Source organism: Patiria miniata, unplaced genomic scaffold, assembly GCF_015706575.1.
Source record: "Patiria miniata isolate m_02_andy unplaced genomic scaffold, ASM1570657v1 HiC_scaffold_23, whole genome shotgun sequence".
NCBI classification, from domain to species: Eukaryota; Metazoa; Echinodermata; class Asteroidea; order Valvatida; family Asterinidae; genus Patiria; species Patiria miniata.
In genome coordinates, this window is record NW_024037062.1 from 1,966,219 (window position 1) to 1,982,070 (window position 15,852).

The 15,852-nt window shown below is 38.1% G+C and overlaps 1 protein-coding gene across 14 annotated transcripts in view; it reads left to right on the forward strand.

The window, feature by feature from the left end:
- Positions 1 to 15,508, forward strand: part of LOC119731335 (calcium/calmodulin-dependent protein kinase type II delta chain-like) — an 85,175-nt gene extending 69,667 nt beyond the window's left edge. For 7 of the 14 annotated variants that reach the window (XM_038204495.1, XM_038204500.1, XM_038204498.1 and 4 more), the window contains 5 exons: positions 2,461 to 2,544; positions 3,316 to 3,391; positions 3,826 to 3,920; positions 8,749 to 8,863; positions 10,035 to 15,508. In XM_038204495.1, coding sequence (XP_038060423.1) covers positions 2,461 to 2,544; positions 3,316 to 3,391; positions 3,826 to 3,920; positions 8,749 to 8,863; positions 10,035 to 10,152 — 488 coding nt within the window. In that variant the 3' untranslated portion in view covers positions 10,153 to 15,508. The remainder of the gene's footprint in view (positions 1 to 2,460; positions 2,545 to 3,315; positions 3,392 to 3,825; positions 3,921 to 8,748; positions 8,864 to 10,034) is intronic. The other 7 variants (XM_038204497.1, XM_038204502.1, XM_038204503.1 and 4 more) reach the window with 1 other exon arrangement.
- Positions 15,509 to 15,852: the final 344 nt, after the last annotated feature.

Here is a 15,852-nt window from a genome sequence, read left to right on the forward strand (position 1 = left end):
TTCTGTTACAAATAATTAATCCTTGTCAGTCACTGGTTCCTGATAATTCAACCTTGAAAATGAAAGAAAATGGGAAAAATCAGCCATCATGTCCAAAACAATGTTCAAGGTGTCAGCTCGTTGGGTCCCGAAGATTATTGGACCTGATAAAAAATTTGGACTCGGCACAATCAAGGGACAGTTTTGCCATTTTTGAGTTCGTTCGTTCGTTCATTTTTTTCCTTCAATCAAATTTTTCCATTTTTCCATTTTCAGGGTTTAATTCTCAGGAATAGGTAACTGTCAAGGTTACATTATCTGTAACAGAAAAAACAAGGACAGATAATAACTTCAAACTTTCTGTGTAATCTTTCAACAAGTTTAACAGCAAACAATGTCAGTCAAAACTGTACCTTAGGCCACGAACTTATCAATCACCCCTCGCATTTGTAGAGTTTCGGTAGCGTTATCTCTTTTGCATAATCTCCAATGCGTTTCGGACCTTCAAAGAGTTGATCTCTGACTTACTTAAATTTTTTAAGTAGTCCTGATATCCACATGTGGTAGCCCTATCTCTTTTACAGCATTTTTAATAAGTTTTGATGAATGAGCAAACTTTAACTTTCTAAAATGTAACTAGTATAGTTGCCATTAAACGGAAATGGTGTCACTTTCCCTTGTATTTTTTTTTTTCATGCCCCAAATGGTAATATAGGCTATTTTGAGGTATAGCTGATTTAGTTGTGAGGTTCGTAATTTCATTACACCGTGATGGGTGATGCACAGAATGCTGTCTGCACTCTTAAGCGAGAGGTTGTGGGTTAGAGTCCCACTTTGGCAAGTTTGCAACAACAAAAAATCTCGCAAGCTGTGAGACAGTACGTGTTTTTGAAAACTACGTTTAAGGGCAAAGTTGGACCAAGACAGAGAAGATGTTGGAATCTGCTGGTAAATTTAAAATATACAGAAATTTCAATCTTGAATGCAACATTTACAGTGTACATTCCTGCATTCCAAAACTGCTCTTTTTTAAAATCATAATCACTCAAAAAAATCTTCTGCAAGTGCTTTTTTTTTTTAGATTAAAGTACATGTACTCACGCAGATCTGTCGATAGTTCTTCAAGCACTCTTTTCGAATCACAATCTTTCACTTTAAATCTTCCTGAACTGAGCTTTCATGGATTAAAAATATACAGTCATGCAGATTTTCATACATGTACAGCAACCACTCTTGAGTGAGGTTTTTGTCTATAACCGTAGACCGGTGCCAATTACGTGGTTATTCACATTACAGTGATCGTAACTATGGCTTCTGGGCACCATGCAAAGATGGCTGCTGTGTATTTGAAGACACAACATCAAAAAACAAAATGACTGCTGTGAATCAATTTCCATGTCGTGCATCTTTCCTGCAGTTTGATTAAAATCCAGCACGTAAGAATTTATCATCTTCCGATTTTGTAGAAACACATCATCATTATAACCAAGTAAAGCCTGAATCTAAATATACATGTAACTTGCTTGATATCTTCGTTAACATCTTGGGAACTCACTGAAACAAGTTGAAGTCATGCAACAGTCATAAGGCTTGTCTGAATCAACTGGCTGCAGCCGGGAGTAACACACACGTCTATGGGAATTGGCTGTAGCCACAAGCCAGTGGCTTCCATAGGCGCATGTATTATTTCTAGCCGCAGTTGCAACTTTCAGACATCCCCAACCTTGGAAAACTGGCCAATGGTCAATGCTCAATGTATGAATTTGTTGAGCACAGTACGGTATTCAGATGGTCGCGGGTCCAAATCCCACGCAAGTCATTGCAATAATTTCAATGAAACAGATTGTAGTATGTGTTTGTTGGCGCACAACAACTGAGGTTTAGTTTGAACCATGCACAGATAGTCAACAAATGGCTGACAGATTTTCAGTCGTTCCGTTTGCTACTCTTGAAATAAAACCAACAAGCCAACTTTAAAAAAGCACAAGATGGGATGGGGTGGGGTATTGTCCATGACTGCTGCATATTTCAACTCCTTTTTGCCATCTGGGACTGTAGATAACCACTAACAAGTAGGAATTTGACATTATGCCAAACCAACATAACTCTCCACAGTCAAAGCAGCGTATCCAAAAGTCGCAAAGAGTACACCACAGTGGCTGCAAATGCGAAACGCTAACGCTCACCATGTATATCAACATTTTTATTGCCTACCAAAATTTGGAAGATAACCACTCTCATCAGAGTTGGAATTCAGGTAGTTGGTAAAAAGAAAAACAGGAAAAAAATGAGTGTACTGGGCCAAACATTCTACAAGATCATCAAACTTCAATTTTTAAAATGCGAGGAATATGGTTGTGTTGTTTTGACATTAGCTTGTAACCACCTTTTCACTTTTTCATCATTTTTTTCCCCTTCTAATTCCGCCGAATGTTGGCATGAGGTCTTACCTCAATTGTTATTTTTCCCCGCTTCCCAAAGCAGGTGGAAAGACAATGGTCAAGAAGGACAATGACATCAAGGAGTCGCAAGAAAGCAGCGTGGTTGAAGATGATGATGTCAAAGGTAAACATGCAAAGAACAGCGATCAAATTGTGTATGATGGAATGACATCTTCACTAGTGGGGAGGAGGTCTTGGGTTCAACAACCAACCAAGCAAGTTTTGTGAGTTATTTCCTCACAAGATCTCTGACAGCACTGAGTACTCGGTGCAGATAAATGTCCTCATTGAAAGGCAAAACCCAGTATCTTACATCTACATGTATGTGGGCCATAGAGCTATATTAAAATACTAGAGCGCTAACTCATCATTCTTGCGTGCGGAGATACTTTGCAGCCGTCCTGGGCGCAGACATTTTGAATTTATATATATGCGTGTTTTTACAACAGAATGAAGTTAGATGGAGTGAAGTTTGAAAGTGAACTCTGAATGCAACTTAAGCACGTTGGGACGGTTAAAAAACACCACAGCAAAAATCCTCTACAGCGGATTCCCTCGCACGTTTGCATTGTTTGCGCAGAGCAAAATGAAACACTCATTTATTGATTGTGTGTTTCGGTTTTGGGCGTATCGGCTTTGATAACGCACCGGTATAGAATACAAACGCAGATATGCAAATAGCCATACACAATTTTGAGTTTTCCATGGGTTTGTGTGCAAAAATGGATGCGCCCATGGCCAAGCAGGCATCGCATTGTGCATCAAGTCAGCGTTCTAGTAATTTAATATAGCTCCATGAAGTGAGCACACGTTGACTGCAGACATACATTTGTAGCCATAGCTCTGGATGGCAATTTTGGACACAGTCTGACTTTCTGCTTGATTTCATCCCTAGCACGTAAGATGGAGGTGATCAAGGTGACGGAGGCTCTCATAGATGTCATCAACAACGGAGACTTTGAAGGATACACGTAAGACACAGACCTGATGTCATCTTTTGGAGTTTAAGATGTTTCCGACTCGTGTTCCAGAGTCGCGATGAACCTAAGCAACATTAAGAGCAATCCTAGTTGACCTGGATAGACTGTTGGTTTCTTACAGTCAATATTTATACATTAATATTCCATTGACTAAAGTGAAGTCTGAAATCAAGATGCTCTGAAAACATTCTGAGCAATAAATTGTGGCGCATGTGGACTTATGCCATTCCGTGTAAGGTTTTGTGAAATTGGCTGGCCGCTGCAGGTCTATTTAATGATCAAACACACGGCTTGGCTGGATACCGGTTACCTGACCAAAAATGGCTATATTTTGATCTTATGTCCAACTAGAGGTACCTAACATATTTCTAGAAACACATCCTTAATAAAAAATTCAAATCTTTATTTCTTCATCCTTTCCTCAGAAAACTGTGTGATCCGCACATGACCTGCTTTGAGCCTGAAGCGTTCGGCAATTTAGTGGAAGGCATGGATTTCCACAGGTTCTACTTTGACAACGGTACGTTGCTTTCCCGTTACAATCCAGTGCTGACAATTGCCGGTTTTGTGTAACAAGTGTAACACCTGGTTTTATTTGTCCTGTCCCCATGTAGTTGATGTTGGCTGTGTGATTTGTAATCATGTAGTTAATGTGAAGTTGAAGTCAAATTGTTGTAGCGCCATCATGTGTTGAAAGGTGGTCCAAGTTAATGAAATGCACTTTTTGGTTTGATGAAGACGATTGACTAATGTGAGATTCGAACCTGCAACCTTTTCGGGACAAAAAGTCGCCACTGCACACTGATCTTGTACCCAACCTAAGAGCTTCTATACATTTTTACATTAGGTTGATATCAAATAAGTATACCAATTTGTTTGTAGTACTTATTTTAATAATAAAATTTATTTCATGGATCCATGTAAAATTGAGTGCAAAACTCCTGTGAAAAAGTATGTTTCAAAACTTTAGGTTGTATCAAAAGTATATTTTTTTTCAGAATTATAGCCTTTTTATGTCAAACTCTTCTTCAAAAACTGTTTACATTTCAGTCCAATATTAAAAAAAAATTGACTGGATCATGTACCCATCCATTGGCAGTTTACACATTTTAAAACAGAATTACATGAACATTGGAATTTATCAATATGCTTTTAACAAATGAGATATTTACACAAATGAATTTTTTTTATTAAGGAAAACTACTCCTGATTTTGTTAATGTGGATAAGTTCCTCATTTCATTCTTTGGGAAAGGTTTTTTTTAATCAAGATTTTGTGATCGAGGGTGTGCATTTCACCGTTATTGTGTCATTGAGATGTCAATTATTGTATACGCTTTCCATCCATTTGTAATGTTCACAGTTCCTTGTTTTCTCAAAATGGATGTTGGTATGATAGTCTTGTGTGGCGCCCAATGGACCACGTACCCAAACCACTCACAATATGATCACAGCACCTGACCGTTCCCATTTAGTTGAAGTATGAAATGCGCTTTTGTTAAACATTCTCCAGAGGAAAAAAAGATTCTGATTTCATTTTTGGGTTAATTCGCAACAATTCAAACAAGATTTTGGATTTACTACAAATCATGCTATATTATGTGTTACTCTCCAGTATCAAAATCTGTTCTCTATTTATTTTTTTTTAAAGAGAGTTTGTTTATACTAATTATTTTTTGTTTTGTTTTAAATTTTGCAGATCTGTCGGGTAATTTTTATTCTGAGTGAATCTCGGCGCAAAATACACATTTTTTTGGCGTACAATTTCAAAATCTAAAAAAAATTGTTTGCTTGAAATACCAGACATTTTAAAATATTCTTCACTCATTAATCTTTGACCGTTTTGTGGCTGAAGTGCAAAAAGAAAAGAAAAAAAGAGTGAAAGTCTTCTGAAAATGCAAAGAATTATAATTTGTGCAAGTCTAGCTTTCAAGTACTGGTCAAAACAAATGTGGGCTTGTTGCATTTCTTTTGAAGTTTCCCAGCAGGCTTTCGTAAAATGTTTTTACTGACCTATGCAAATTCTACTCTTCATTAAAAAAATACCACAATACTGGCTATAATAAGAAAAGTAGAATGAGCCATGCAGGAAATCAGGACAAATCTGTGGTCGGAAGCCTGTCTTGGTTTTGCAGAATTATTGAAAACATGGATTCGGTTTCAGTATTGGATAACATACGCGGGTTTTATTTTTTGTAAGCCATACTGACCAATTCTTATCACACTTTGAGTAATGAAGTTATCAGGAGACACTAGGGCCACTGGCAACCATTTGCATGAACACAGCATTGATATCGATGTGGAATGCATTAAATGTGATGTCACCTCCCCCTAAGTTCGGTATGAGACTCGGTAAGTCACTTGACGGACGTTTATGCTTTGGAACTGAAAGATATGTGCAAAGTAGAACATATAAAAACCCAGGTTACAAAACCAGTATCACAGTGCTAAGTTACAAATACCTAGCATATATGAAAAAAACTGTTACCCTTTTCTACCAACTTTGCCCCCTCAGTTTAAGCCCAGTTTCAAGGCACATGATTTGCTGCCGCTGTACATATCAAAGGGGGCCTCACCAGTAAAGCAGTGCTAGATCAAACTCACTTTAGATGAAGCATTGGCTGACAAAACAAGGCAAGCCGAGAGCACATGAAATGTTATTCAATCGATTTAGAATCGCTATTCACTGGAAGTCTTTCATATGTGTTCCACACAGTAAGCCAAGTTGTATCCGTGGTCCACCCCATCATATTCTGTGCACAAAACATTTTAAAACTGTCATATCTGTGGTTCAACCTCGTCATCTGAAACAAACTTTTGGGCAAAGCTTAGGCTTAAAGGTAGAGTACATAATATTCATCTATCCAAAAAGTAACTGACACAATTATTGTTGAAAAGCATACTTGTAGTGATGACACTAAACTCCCTGTAAATGTTTTCTTCTGGCATGCTGTCATTTTAAAAACAATAGAAGACGGTTATTTCTAAAGACGCGTTTTTGTAAATTTCCGTTAGTAGTTCGTTATTAATTCGGTGAAGTCGCAAATGGGTGTGCGCAAGCTAATAAAACTGCCAAATAAAACGCTGTCTTTGTATTAACTGTTGAGGTCGCAAAGAGAGCACAACTTGTGCAGGTTTTCCTGGAGCTCACATCAGGAAATTCCTACACTCTGACAGACTCTGTCACATATCAATATACAGTTAAGTTAGTTGAAACTAAATATAAAAGATATATACCCCGGTTTGACTTTTGCACATTAACTGTTCATCCAAAGCATAGAGTCCGTGCCAATGGTAAGTGGTTAAAAGAGTCACCAGTGAAGCTGAGAACTACTTTTTAATCAACCTCCACCTTTCCACAAACTTCAGTTGAGTAGAATTAGTTGACTCTGTGTTCATGCACAGAGTGTTACATATTAACAGAACTTAACCACTTAATTAGTGGATAGTTGTATATGTATCTTAAGTTGGTGGATTCGTTCTGAACTTCACTGTTGACTCTGCCTTTTTCCTTTTTGCATTGCATGCCATGAACCATGAATGACAGGGGTTTTGTACACCGTGCCATGAAACGTTTCCCCTCCAGTTTGCATGCCTCGTGTTAATTTCATGATTTGATATTTTGTGTTCCTTGATGTTTACCAATGGAAATGACAAAGAGACTTGTTCTGCTCAGCAATGATAAAAGTTGCGTAGTCTATTTGGTGGTTGCAAAATAATCCTTTCTCTACATTGCAAGTCCAAGTTGAAAAAATACTGAAAAGCCAGAAAAATCTGCTGTTAACTCAGAGTCAAGAACATACATGCTTATTGGAATGTAGTTCGGTTTAAAAAAACTATGTAACCTGAGCAGGAACTGTGTCTTTTCATTTTTGTTTTCCTTGGGAACAAGTTTAAATACAAATTGACTCTGCATGGACTGTTTTTTTTTTTTTGGAAAAAACGTCAGGACATTTTTTCAACTTCTCAATTTTAGAGTTGTGTTGCTTTCCAAAATTTTGGAAAAAGGGACACCAACTAAAACAAAATCACAGATGAATTTGATTTTTTTAATACCATATTACTTGCACCAAACAATGTCATTTACTCCTAGTTTTTGCTTTGAAAATATAGAATCAGGATTTGACCCTTTTTTGTTTGATTCTTAAGAAATTATTGCTATCCTTCAAAAACAATGTTCTTCTTCAATGTTGTTTGGTGAAAGTAAATGGATTTTTGTAATTAACCTTTAATTAATTTCTATATACATTTACTGATTTGTTTTTCATAATTTGCATGTATTGTAGCAGGATTTTGTTACAACAGCTTGCTCGCCCTGATTCCAGAAAAAAAATTCTTCCAATCAGTTACCGCTACTTTCAAAATGATTTTCGTTGGTGGCAGTTTTGAAAGCCATCTTTTCTTCGTACTGAGCGAAATGTTGTAACAAAGTCACCTGAGTTTTTTTAATAGTGCTGTGCCTTTTGAAACTTTCCAAAAATTCAATTGTTAGAGTTTGTAATCGTTCTATTATCGATTCCTTTCTTTGCCTTTGAAAACATTTCCCCCATGTTGTGTTTCTATCAAATCCAATCCTTCCCCTTCAAATGCAGAAGCTTTAGCAATGAATGACACTTCCAAAAAGACCCTACAAGACCTGCATCTCAGACTAACAAACTATTTTCCCTCAAAAAGAGGAAGGTTAACTGCATGAAGAGTGAACTGCTGTTCTTAACCAGTTTTCTAACATTGAGAACATTCGGTGGCAAGTTTTCTGTAATATTGTGGTGTGTCCAACACAGAGATGACTTACTCAAGAAAGGGAAAAACAGAATTATAAACTACTTTACAGACAATAGAAAATTGATGAGACAAAAAAATTCTGTCCATTACATTATTGATCAAATTTTATTTTTAGACATCGTGAACAAAACGTGAAAAAAAGAAGCAATGGAAAAAAGAGAAAATTGATTTTGAAAATAAAATTTTTGGAAAAAAAAAATGAAATTTTGAACAGCACATTCACTCCAGCTGAGAATAAAATCCATGAAAACCTCCAACCCCACCTATGGCAAGACTACAAAATCCCAAAGTATTCGATAATCGATCGATTATACTTCTCGATTTCTTTCTGAATTTTTTTGTAAAAGAAAACTAGAGACAAACTTTTGTAAAGTTTTTGGTTTCAAATTTGGACAAACAAAAGAGGGCATGGCACTAGTGAACGGTGTACTAAAACCCCTTGTCTGCCTATTGTTCTGGCATGCATTGCTACAGCCTCCGCCCCGTCCTACGCCAGTGGTCCTAGTGGTATCAGTGCTCTAAACATGAAAGAGTCTGAAAAACGCCGTCTGGCTTTTGCCTTTGCAGTACTGTCGAAGAACAACAGAGCGCGCAACACTACCATCCTCCACCCTCACGTTCATCTGATTGGCGACGACGCAGCCTGCATTGCCTATGTCCGCCTCACCCAGTACATAGACCGGTGAGCGTCTTATCTGTTTGTGCTCTTGTAAACAACGCTGCAAAAAAAAAAAACCACACTCATTGGAGGGTCATAATTTTGAATCTGATCATCTTGTGATGAAGACATTTATACAGACTTTTGGGGAATTTTGTTAGCTACATTTTGATACCTCGTTTGCTACCAAAGACTGTAAATCATCCAAGATTGACAACAGCTTATGAAAAATGATGCAGTTTGAAAAGTTGTAAATTTATAGAGTATACGCGAGTGGAAATTGCTGCGTGACAATGTTACACTGCCCGAAACGAACGGCAGGGAATATTGATCGCAAAGTGCTTGTACCGGTATGCATGGGAGCACGCAAAATTGAATTACCCACGCTTTGTGTGGGCACCCTGCAGTCGATAAGGGCAAATTATGGGCATGTTTGTCTGCGCTTAGCAATTTCTCCTCGCGTTATCTTTAACTTTGCAACTTTTCAAACTGCAACATTTTTTACAAACCTTTGTTAATCTTGGACGATTTACAGTCTTTGGTAGCAAACGGGGTATCAAAATGTAGCTTACAACATTCCCCAATGGTCTATATAAATGACGTTATCATAAGATGACCAGATTTAAAATTTTGAACCCTCCAGTGAGTGTGGACTGTTATTTATTTGGCCCAAGTATGTTTGCTGTTTATAACTGTTGCCTTTGTCTTTTAGTTGAAAGTACCCTGTATGTACCAAGTGCAGTTGTCTAAGAGCCAGTTCATGAAGGTGAACGTCGCGATGAAACAATTGTTGACATATTTGCTTGCTTTTGCATGAAGTGTCCGCTGACCCTAAGACTCAAGTCACAAACTAACCTGCTGTAGAACGAATACAGAGACAATGTGCTCGTGTTCCGTTTTCAATGTTATGCTATTTCAAACACATGGAATCATTCTCCCCCTAGTGTTTTTCCAATTCCTGTTCTTTAAAGCAGACTCTGGATACTTTTTGATAGTTGTGATGATGCTGCAATGCTTTTCTGGACGTAATATACACAATTGTTTTTAAAGTGCAATTGCTGTTCTTTTTGCAGCCTGCCATTGCCAGATGCTTTTAGACCGAGCAGGCTTAGTTTCTGTGGGGGAAAAATCATTGAAAATATTGGCATTCGGCGGTTCCCTTAATATTGACAACATCTTGTGGCCTTTCTTCCAGGAACGGCTTACCTGTAACAGCCCAGTCGGAGGAGACGAGAGTTTGGCAACGCAGGGACAACAAGTGGACTAGCATTCACTTTCACCGATCTGGATCTCCGAGTGCCCCCTCCAAATAGCCACACACCCAGAAAAGTTTCTTCTTACCACCACCCAACCGTGTCCCCTGATCCACCTGTTGAACGAGCGCATCCCTTTAAAACAAAGTAGATGTGTTCTTTGGTACAGTCACAGGGTCGGTTCTTTAAAGGGGTTTTTGCCAGAGGGAAGAGAGGTTTTCTCAATTGGGAGAAGGAAAAAAATGCAAAAACCTAGCCAAGCCATTGCATTATTGAGATCCAATCTCATTATTGTGTAATCTTCAAAGCAATGGCTTTCGTTTTTGTCTTTTGTGTCGGATTCAGTCAGAGTATCGTCTTGGCATTTTGAGCCAAAACTGAGGATGACTGACTGGTTGATAGTGAATTTTTTTCAGTTTCTCGGAGATTGTTTGGAGGAGTTGGATCAGTGGATGAAGCCCTTGGGCTGAATATCCAAAAGGATATTACATTTTGGACAGGAAAAGTTTTGGATAAGTTTTGAAAGCCTTGGGCGGAATCAAAACGAATGGTGTCACTTTTTGAAAGGAAGAGATGTATCAGTGCTGACTAAAAGTAGCCTGAAGCGAAGCTGAGAGTCTGTTTTTCCGCGTGTTTAATCTTTGAGATCTTGAAGTGGCAATTTTTCCGGGGGGCTAGGTAGGTTTGTGTTTACCAATTTTTTTAATCCTGTCGTGTCTGTCATAGTATGTTTACAGCCCACTTATGAGGCTTAAATTGAGAATAAGTAGAGATGCTTGAAACTATTTTTTTTAGTTACGTATTTAGTTATCCTCATGATCATTGCCCGTCTTTCCGTATTTTCCTGGCGCTCTTCGGCACTTTTCTTGTTTAGTGATCCTTAATCATCTCAATCCCTCAATTGTACCATCTCGTTCCTTCGTGTTTTCCATACCTACATTATATTCAAATATCTTCATTTTTTGTAATTTTTTGATTTTTTTTCTGGTTTGAATTTTTTTTTTTGTAAGCCCAGTGAACCCCGTTGTTTTGCAGAGTCCTACCAGTGCCGTACCTAATCTAACCTGTCTTGGTTTGCTTTCCAGTAGTTGAAAACCCGTCCTGTGTTGGTTGTATTTATTCCTACCTGTTTGAAGGTTTTCCAAGCCCGCCCTATATTTAGCATTGCCATAGTGTATGGAAATACCCAAACGCCACATTGTGTTTGCCCCTTAACAAGTTGGGAGCCATCTCGACGTTTCTAACAAAAAGATATTTTCCCATAACTTCATCAATGCACCATATGCAACTGTAGTTTGTGGTATCATCGTTGCTTTGTTCTTTTTGTTTTTGTCAGAAGAGGAGTATAGTCGTTGGTTATATTGGATATCAGGTCATGCCTTTGAAGTTTCTGCTTGTAATTTAAATCACTGTAATACAGCTGTAATTGTGTAGGTTAGCAGACAAATTTCCAATATCAGGTGGCTTGACATAGATTTTGGCCACTAGGCGCCTATTTGTATATTTGTTGAGCTGTATTATGCAAAAAAAAAACACGAGTGGACATTTATCATACCAATGTAAGATTTTTCGATTAAGACGATTGAAATTAGAGAGATCGCTTTTGTGATGAGGGGTTGTCGTTTCAATTTACCTTTTATTTGTACATTTTTGCTGCGTGTAATGAAATGGGATTTGGTTTTTCTTTGTGTTTTCAATTTTTTTTTTTTTTACTTGGTAGACTTCTTGTTGCAGTGCCTGTGTATGGAATCAAAAGAAGCAAGTTTTAGGTGCGGAACAGTTGAAGAAAAGGACAGAAGCGATAAAAGTTTCTGGTCAAAAGACGGAAGGGCATGTTACGGTGATTTTGATTGATTCTTTGAAGAAGGAGCTATAGAGAAAAGTACATGCTTTTATGTACAGTTTAAGATAAATTTGATATATTTAATAATGGCGTATATATGTAAAGAGGTCAGATCGGGGTACTAATTAGTAACCTAGAAAGCTACACAGCAAAGCTGAACTGAAATTTTTGAAAGGAAATTAGCGGTAGACTTTCGTCTTCTTATTTTGATGTTCTTGTGTCAGTTTATTACCAAAAAAGAAAAGAAGTAAACTCTTCTCGGTGACAAATAACTCATATTTACGATTGTTACTAGGAGTGTATCATAAACTTTTTCTTGTCCAGTAGTGAGCAGGGTTGTACCGTGTAATTAATTGTTATATTGGTGATATAATAACTCAAACATTTTGTTCGAATATCTTTTCTTTTCCCTTGGTGAATATGACATGTATTGCTTGAAAGGGCGGAGAAATCCCCTCTCGGGGTATTTTTATATGCAGAATTTGTGGGAGGCCCTTGCTCTTCGGGTGAGTGAGAGGTAGTTGAAGAGACGGGTGCAATTCTTGAACGATCATGTAGGTCTAAAGATTATAGGTTTCCTCACCACTTTGTGTCGAAACTTAAATCATTTGTTGCGAATCTCCTAAGATTACTTGAAACTGTCAACCCGTGCGCCATAATTAAGTAGCCTCTTACCTTTCATGTTTCAAATTGCGTGTGGATTGCATGTAGGTAGCACAAGCCGCTATTTGCACTACTGACACTCATCCTGGAGATTTATTGGTCATTTGTGATTGCGGATGTAGCTAGATAAACGCTTCCACATCATCAGCTGCTCCGGTATCGGACGTTAGCAAGGGCAAGCCGTACTTTGCACAAATGATATAGTTTGTGCTCTACAACATTGTCTTAGCACAGCCACAACCCCAGAACGCAAGCTGCCAAAGAAACCTGTCAATCTTGCCCGGACTTTCCAATTTTGGCAAAAGGTAGCTTTTCGCAAGCGACTGTTTTCTGTGGGATATTTTGGCCTTTCTTGAAAGCCTGCTACCTATTTTGTAGAAGTCAAACTCTTGTGTAAGTCTTTAGTCTGCGTGTTGAAGAATCAGATTCCCTACTCTGTATTCGTGAAGATGTAAAATTGTATGATACACTGCAGAATTAACACTGATGTAATTTCTCTGCTAATATGCACACGTTGTGAATTGAACGGCACCAGAATATCTCGTAATTTTACTTGTTTTGCAGTTTTGCTTGACTTGATCGTCCAGTCGAGGGGTTTAACGTGTAAAAACCTGCATTCAGGAAATAGTTGCCATTATTAGCAAAAGATATCATTGCTCTGAAATTTCCCCAAAACGAGATAAAATATTGTCTTGTGTACGAATAGCCGTTGAATCATGTGTTGAAATTGTGACCACATCATGGAAGCAGAATACCAATTAAAGTGAAACGTATTTGACATGGAATTACGTCACCAATGACGTCACGTTTCACGTCAGCATACGTTAACTTGTCAAGAGTTGAATACTTGATAAGTAACATTATCCGCATAATTATGGTTTTGCATTGGGTTAAAGTTTGATCCTCATTAATTGCTTTGAATGAAATACCAATTTAACCCATTGTATACTACATGACATATGTGCCTTTTTCGCCCCTTCGTTGGTCTTGAAACGCATTGCTGTTGACGGGAGTGTCTTCAGACTCAAAGCGAGAAACAAATTTGGTCATGGACAGAGGTGAAATGTGCATGATGTTTAAGTTTGCATTAGGGTTAATAAGTTGTTCATGGGACCAGTTATCTGGATTGGCGGTTTTTCTGGTTCAAACACAATTGGTTTTTTTCACATTATTACCTGAGGGTAACATTCAAGTTAAATACATGTTGAAATTGGTCAACCCTTTACGGCACCAGCATTTAGCAGTTTAGTAGTTCAGCTGACTTTAATAGTTGAGTTTCCGATCGCGAATTGTGGCTTAAGTTCTTCTCTGAAAAAAAAGGTGGTATTTTATTTGTTGCCTATATTACTTTTCCCTCAAAATATCGGCCTATTTTACTGCTTTATTAACTGTGTAGTGTATGCATTTGCAGGGGCACAGATTGGTGCGCTTATGGCTCGCATCTGTGTGACTATAAAGTATGTGTACATTAGCTAGAATTCTATTTCACAATTTAACTTTTTTCTCTATTGGTTTAGAAGGCGTTTAAGGTATAAAATGTAATAGTGCTATTGAAGCAATTATATATATTATTGATGTAACATTTCTTATATCTCCAGGTCCTGTAGCTGTAATTATTTCTGGCAGGCGTAGAAAGGGTCTGCCAGGCACTTTTGAATTTTAGTCATTGTGGCTTTTACCACGTGCGTCGCAAAACAGCCACCACAGTGTTCGCTTCGTCTTTCCAACTTCGTTTGTAGACTGCAGGACCTGACTTGCTTGTGTTTTTTTTCCATATTCATACAGTAATTGTGTGGTCGGTTTAGTTCTACATGTACCGTGGTGGCTGTCATGCGCACGCACATATTAACACGATCACAAAGTTGTCTCTGGAGGGCGCCCTATCCTGTATTTGAAACCGGTTTCATATATCAAATTATCTGGTCGAAAAAGCAACACCACGATGACATATTTTGAGGTCTTGCCTTGTACCTGTTTGTGATTTGTTTAGCACCCTCCAGTGGCAGTACTTGTGTGGTGTACGTGATCACGTTTTTCTCACTTCTCTCGTACCCATCGCCAAATAACCGCTGATCTCCATGTAACAAATATGCACAGCTATTTGCCATTCCGAGTGTACAAACAAGTGAAGCTACGCGCTGCTTCCCGATCCTTCCATTCGAATGTGCGGAGGAAACCAGTATCAACCGCTCCCATCGTTCACAATTAAATAAGATATCTTTCTTTACAAATCTATTGTTCTTGGAGTGGTAATACTGCGGACGGCGGCGTCAATTTGAACAGCCAACGGGCTATCCTGATTTTTGTTACATGGAGATCTGTGCAACTAACTGTGACCACTGTTACCAGCTGATCATAACAAGAGCTCCCTCATTTATTAAGAATGAAAGACTACGCAACGTGGCTGTCACGCTAATGTGTAGACGTCACTGCTTAAGGTCAATTTACCCAGAGGCCATTGCCCATTTGGTAGCAAGATTCTGTTCAAATTTGATCAGCCGGTACCAGGGATCTTGCTTGATATCGATGGGTACCAGTGAAGCTCTCCTGATGTCCAGTAGACCTTTCCTTGACGTCACCACGGTTTGGCAATCAACAGGTTGGAAAGAAAGTTATCGGAAAGCGAATAACACAGTGCGATTACGTATATGGTTAACGCTTCAAAGAATGCTGACTTACTGTCAATGTTTACCAACGAAAAGAAAGGTCTATAGGATTTCACTTTATATGCTATTATCGGTGTCATTGTTTGTGTCAAACTTTAAAAAGGAAGGGTAAAATTAATCGTTGTTAACTTCCGATAAATATATCGATTTATTATGAAAGTTGGGTGAGCGTTTAACAACATACGAAATTAAAAAAAAGAAATAATAAAATACCTGTTGGAAGCATGATGAATGTATAGAAAAACATATCGTTCGTAATTTCTTTTCTTTGTACCTGTGTTTACTTAGGAAAGAATGTTGCAACCCTGATGACGCCGCTTTTTTTCTTCACATTATGTCATCTCAATAAAGGTCAGTCTTTGCAAAACTGTTGAAAAGAAATGATTCCGAGACTGAGAAACATTTCTAAATTTTCAGGAAATACTTAGAACATTTTCTTGACTCTCCATAGACTTTGTACGCAACCGCTGAAGTGACGTCTCGATACCACACTCTGTTCTTTATTATACTATATGCATGCGCGAGATACTGTACGGGATCGATAGCCATAGCAGACATATTTTGTTCAAAAGCCAACAGCTCAGATGT